General features: G+C 33.7%; 1 protein-coding gene across 1 annotated transcript; it reads right to left on the reverse strand.

Moving 5' to 3' along the window:
* Nucleotides 1-449: 449 nt before the first annotated feature.
* Nucleotides 450-993, reverse strand: LOC127262221 (protein argonaute 5-like). The gene is made up of 3 exons (XM_051290810.1): nt 969-993; nt 826-897; nt 450-681 (listed from the first exon to the last, which is right to left on the reverse strand). Exons 1-3 carry the CDS (start codon nt 969-971, stop codon nt 532-534), a joined length of 225 nt encoding a protein of 74 aa, XP_051146767.1. The 5' UTR covers nt 972-993; the 3' UTR covers nt 450-531.
* Nucleotides 994-5,987: the final 4,994 nt, after the last annotated feature.

Here is a 5,987-nt window from a genome sequence, read left to right on the forward strand (position 1 = left end):
TAATTTTTTGAATCTTGAATTATTCAACTGCATATACTAGTGTTCTTTTGATAAATCTTGATTTGATTCCACGATTCAATTAATTTTAAGAACTTAGTAATTAAACATTCTTCAATTGTATATTAACGTTACTACAAATTACATAGGCATAGGGAGAGTTCTACTAATCAGTGAGATTAGAGAACAAAATAACTACGACTCCTTCAACCTATACCTCCACCGTGGTTTACCTTGGAATATTCCTTCACAGGTTTAAATTGCAACAAACTCATACTGACAACAACCACAGAGCTGCTCAGAGTTTGTTCATTCTCTCTTATTGAAATTCCAGCAACTTCATTCCCCGACAAACTCTCCCGCGAGTAACAGTGCTATGTACTTATTCAAAACATGGAGAATAGATAGAACTTGGATAACAGCCTCAAAAAAATTTTAATTTTTTCAAATCATACAAACAACCATTCCAGTCTCACGGACTGTTTAAGGCAACCTCAGAATTGGCCAGTGCAACCATGCAATTAATTCCCCTTTTCACATATATGGTATGGGGACTTTCTTCACACTTCTGATAGAAAGAAGACAATGTTGTGCATCCGATTCATGATGAATGTCGAGCAGGGCTTTCTCGATCTTCCCTGGGTCAGCTGAACAAGTACGGACTAGAGGATTCGGATTGAAAACCTGAAAACAAACAAACACAATAAATTCATTGAATTACAACTATCAAAGAGGAAGAAATAATTGATTTGACGAACAAACACCGCATACCATTAACCATGTAAATGCTGTCAATACAAGAATCGATTCGAAGAAATAAAAAATTACCTTGTCAATCATATTCCATTGGCCTACACTAGGCTCGACCAGTGCTTGCTTTCCTGATTCATGATATTTAAGCTGCACATACATGATCCAGGTGAGGTGATGAGCAAAGAAATATATAAATAAATATTAGGCGAAAACTTTACCATTGGAAATGGCAAAACCCGAGCCTCTATGGTGGCGAGCTCAGTCTTTACTTCAATGCCGAATTGTCAAGCAAGACTGTCAGCGGCATAATTGTTCTTCCTCACCATCTGCATATCAAACATAAAAGCATGGGAAAAGAAGTTCGGAAATTTTCAATGAAAGAGTAATCAGTTTCATAAACCCTTGCCTCTTGGATGGTGGCCTGTCTTTCACTTGGCCGCTTACAAGTAGCTTTGAGCAACGGGCATACTTGCCTCTCATTCAATTTTTTAGAATATCGTTGGCCCCCGACAATTTTGTAGATCTGCACATCAACAATTCAGGTGGCAAAACCCGAGCCTCTATAGTGGTAAGCTCGGGACTGTCAGCGGCATAATTGTTCGACTCAATTTTACCCTACATGCAAATTCCTTTATCGTTTAAACATATTTAATTATCAATCTGTGTTTTGACTCAATTTTGAGCTCCGATCGACTCTCGTGAATTTGTTGTGCGTTAATATGCATATATTGAATCACAACATATTTTCATAAAAGTAGAATACATTCATGGATAATCAATACAAATTCGGAGAACCATAATACAGTCAAATTAGGAAATAAATTTCAATTTTGTAGGAATTTATAGTTCGCATAAAATATATTATTACCAACCATTTAAGTCTAATATCATATTTAGGAAGATATTGAACAACTTATATTTTTCATCAGGTATCATCCAAGAAAAAGAGTTTATGTATGGTTACGGATTCAAACTTTGCTAAAACATTTTTGGTCGAGTATGTCACATATATACGAGGAGAATTGGAAGTTGGCATGATATGGTAGCATTTGATGCAAAATTATAGTATGGATAATACAATCATAATACTTTCTATTAGAATATACAACCTATTTCCTATTTTGGCATAAGATACAAATATTAACTTTTGCTGTGAGAACTTATATGCTACACCGAAATGGAAAAGGTAGTCTTGTCTTGGACAAATTAAAATTTTGGACTGTCAAGCTTGTCTCTTATGGTCAAATATTTGTTTGTATGTTGCAGATGCATTAACTGTCTGATTCTTATCCCCCAACTTGGCCAAAAGAACAAAAAAAAAAAAAAAAGGAAAAAAGGACAAATCAGTAAAAAAAGTTTGTAGATTGTTTTGATTGGTAGTGAGAAAAAGTCTCTCAATTCTCTCTCAACGGTGAGTCTGACGGGCCAGAAAATGTTCTTTTAGCAGGAGGCATTTTTTTAAAAAATTAATAATATATAATAATTTTAAAATTATAAAATAAAGTGCAAATAATTTTTTTTGCCTAGAGTTTATCGAGTTATCACTTGTCTCAACTTGATCACATTGAGATATATCCTAAGGATGCATGTAAATGTCTGTTTCATCTTCTATCATCATATTACGTAATATTATGCATGCGTTCATTATTTTACTTACTAATTGATATCTCAAATAAATGATAAAACAATTTTCAAACCATAAATACCATATAATATATATTATAATTTTTATATGGATTAAATAAGAAAAGAATGTAATGGTCCCACACAGAAAGGAGGAAGAAACGGTATAATAGAAGTGGACAGTTTCTTGTGTCAGACACGTTTTTTAGTTTTTTTTTTTGTTTAAAAGATGATGTGGCACCTGCAACATACAAACAAATAGTTGACGGTAAGGGAAACTTTCTAGACAACCAGCAGAAAGCCTTTTCCATTTTGGTATTGCAGGTAAGTACTGACACCAAAAACTGACATTTGTATGTTATGTCAAAATAGGAAACAAAGTTGTATATTCTACTAGAAAGTATTATGATTGTATTATAATACTTTCTTAGATGAAACCTGATGATAGATATCAGATGTACAATATCTTTTTAAATTGGTGGCAATACCATATTTTATGCAACTACAAATTCCCAAAAAATTAAAATTTATTTCTTAATTTGAAAGTATTATGATTATCCAAATTTGTATTGATTATCATGAATGTGTTGTAATTTCATGAAAATATATTGTGATTCAATATATGCATTATGCCGCACGATAAATTCACTAGAGTCGATCGGAGCTCTCAATTGAGTCGAAACATAGATCGATAATTAAATATGTTTGCAGGGTAAAGTAATCAGCATGTACGGCAAAATTGAGTCAAACAATTATGCCGCTGACAGTCTTGCTCAGCAATTTGGAATTGAAGTCAAAACGAAGCTCGCCACAATAGAGGCTCGGGTTTTGCCACCTCCAATGGTAAAGTTTTCACCTAATATTCATTTAGATATTTCTTTGCTCATCACCTCACCTGGATCATGTATTTGCAGCTTCAATATCATGAATCCGGGAAGCAAGCATTGGTGGAGCCGAGCATTGGCCAGTGGAATATGATCGATAAGGTAATTTTTTATTTCTTCGAGTCGATTCTTTGATTGGCAGCATTTACATTGTGAGATATACTTATGATCCTCTTTGTTCTACAGAAAATGGTTAATGGACCAAGAGTTGATTTCTGGGCGTGTATTTCATGTACTCGGTCGAATTTGGATGTGAACCGTTTCTGCCATGAGCTAATCAACATGTGCTGTAGTAAGGGGATGGTATGTGGTTTTGGTTCGTCAAATCGATTAATTTTCCTCTTTGATAATTTTAATTCAATGAATGTATTGTGTTTATTTGTTTTCAGGTTTTCAATCCGAATCCTCGAGTCCGTATGATTTCAGCTGATTCAGGGAAGATCGAGACAGCCCTGTGCGCCATTCATCACGAATCGGAGGAACAGCTGAAAAGGATGAATGCAGCAGGAAGATACCTTCAGCTGCTCATCATTATCCTGCCCGATTATTCTGGCTCGTATGGTGAGTTTAAATGATATTTCTTCGTAGCAAATCATTGCTATTGTGATAGCAATGGTAGCAAGGAATGTATCGTCATATGGCTAGTAAATTTAAATATGATATAGATAATATTTTGGCGTGTTATATTCGTGTATGTGAAATAATACTTAAGTTCCTGCATCTTAGTTTTTATTCCCTTAAGACTTTTAAGGTAACGAATTTGTTCAAATCCTTTTAAATGATACTACAGACAAATAGTACCAAGAGGAATATTTTGGTATATGTAAACAGAGCGGGTGATTGAGGGTGGCAAAATGCAAAAACTTCCAAATATAATAAGTATTTTGCCTTTTGTCATCTATGAAGTATAAGTAATATATTGTCTTAAAAATTGACAATTTTAATATTTAATATTGAAAATTATGTTTTATAAATAATTATTTAATTACTAATATATTATAACATTAGCTTCTTTTATAAATTTAAAATAAGGTTACTGCAAATGTAGGTAAAATGAGCCCTTATTTTCAATGGGCCGTGGGCTGACACCCCTCTCCTCGAACCCTAAGGCCGGCTCTGCAACCCAATAATATTTTCCTAACAGGCAACATAGCCCATACAAAATTTAACCAATAGTACTCTTCTTACTGGCAACCAAGTCCATCCCACCAATTTTCTCCGTTATTAATCTTTGTTTTATAGATGAAATCGAAACTTTATGAACGCATCATTTGAAGGTTTAAGACAGATCATTTTTATGATTATGTGTTGCAAGTATATTTTAAGTTTGGATCAATATGTTGCCATTGTGTGTATAATATTTATTGAAAATTAATTACACAAATAAGTTATAATAAAATAACAAAATGTAATGTTGCCAAAAAAAAAATGTAGTTCACATAAAATATATAATTGTGTTACAAAACTTTAAGTCTCTTTGGCTATACATGTTGACTTGTCGCGCAATCAATCAAATATTTCACCTAATCCGTTATCACAATTTAATGTAATACAGGGGAAGGGATCGTCTCCACAGGGATTGTGTGATTCACTCTTTCGTGTTCTAATGCAGTAAATAAATGGGGGATTTTCTTTTATTATCTAATGAAAATAAAATAACAAAGCAATTAAATTAAGGGGAATTGACTATCAAGGGGATGTCTGGCTGAAGGGATGATGCAGTTATGACACTTGTGTTTTATCATTAATTCAATAAAATTAATTCTTATTAAAGTATCAATAAAGTGGCTATAGTTATCAACAAGCTCTGACAACAAATTTTTCCTTACAGTGTAGGTAATTAAGGTACGACCGTTAACTACCCCTAATTAAGCAAATAAACCTAGGTGCGCCCATAAGAATATTGCCTAACCGCATTCCAATCTAGAAAAACCCAATTCAAAACAATTACTACCTAAGAGGAGCAATTAGATTTGATTGTCTAACCCCCGGGAAGGAACTATTTAACCCGGTTGTCACCTATTCAAGTGCGAATATAATTACGGATATCCTACCTGAATTGATTTTAGATTATCAGACTAATTTAAATATCGGTACCAAAATATTCAATCAATCTAACAATCACAAACGCTATTCTCAGAATTAGACAAATATTGATAATCAAAAAAAACTTTTATAAAGAAAATCAAGAATCTCCAAAACAAAAGAACCAAAACATTATCACTCCTCAAACCAGAAAAATATCTACTCCATAATCAAATAACAAAGAACAAAAGAGAAAGATGAAGTCATAGTGGGAGGGGGAAATCTTCTCTGTCGATTTTCTCCTGCGCGATCTATGAATCTGTCAGTCTCTTGCTGCTGTGCGTTTCTGCCCTAGCCGTCATCTCTGGCCAAATAGGCCTGTGTTCCCCCCTTTTTATTTAATTTTTGCCCTAATTAATTTGTAGATGGGCTTTTGGGCCTTTAATTAATTTCTCATATCAAGAGTGTGTAGTTAGTCATGGTCATGACTAACTAGGTTGTGCAAATCTGAATTTTTCTTCCCTTTTTCTGCCAATTATGCCAAATTTGATATTTGCCCTCTGCACACAGCAAATAAACAATTCGCATATAAATTAGGTAGAATCCAATCAAAATCACTCAAATATCGCATATGATATGAATATAAAACGCATGCGATTTCTAACTATCAATTCTCCCCACACCTAGATCATGCTTGCCCTCAAG

This window comes from Andrographis paniculata, unplaced genomic scaffold (genome assembly GCF_009805555.1).
Source record: "Andrographis paniculata isolate CXL003 unplaced genomic scaffold, ASM980555v1 Contig65END, whole genome shotgun sequence".
NCBI classification, from domain to species: domain Eukaryota; kingdom Viridiplantae; phylum Streptophyta; class Magnoliopsida; order Lamiales; family Acanthaceae; genus Andrographis; species Andrographis paniculata.

Excerpts from the sequence above, each read along its gene's own strand:
- LOC127262221 (XM_051290810.1), bottom strand. Across the intron at positions 682-825 it reads AATGGAATATGATTGACAAG|GTTTTCAATCCGAATCCTCT; the intron begins GTAATTTTTTAT and ends GTTTGTTTTCAG.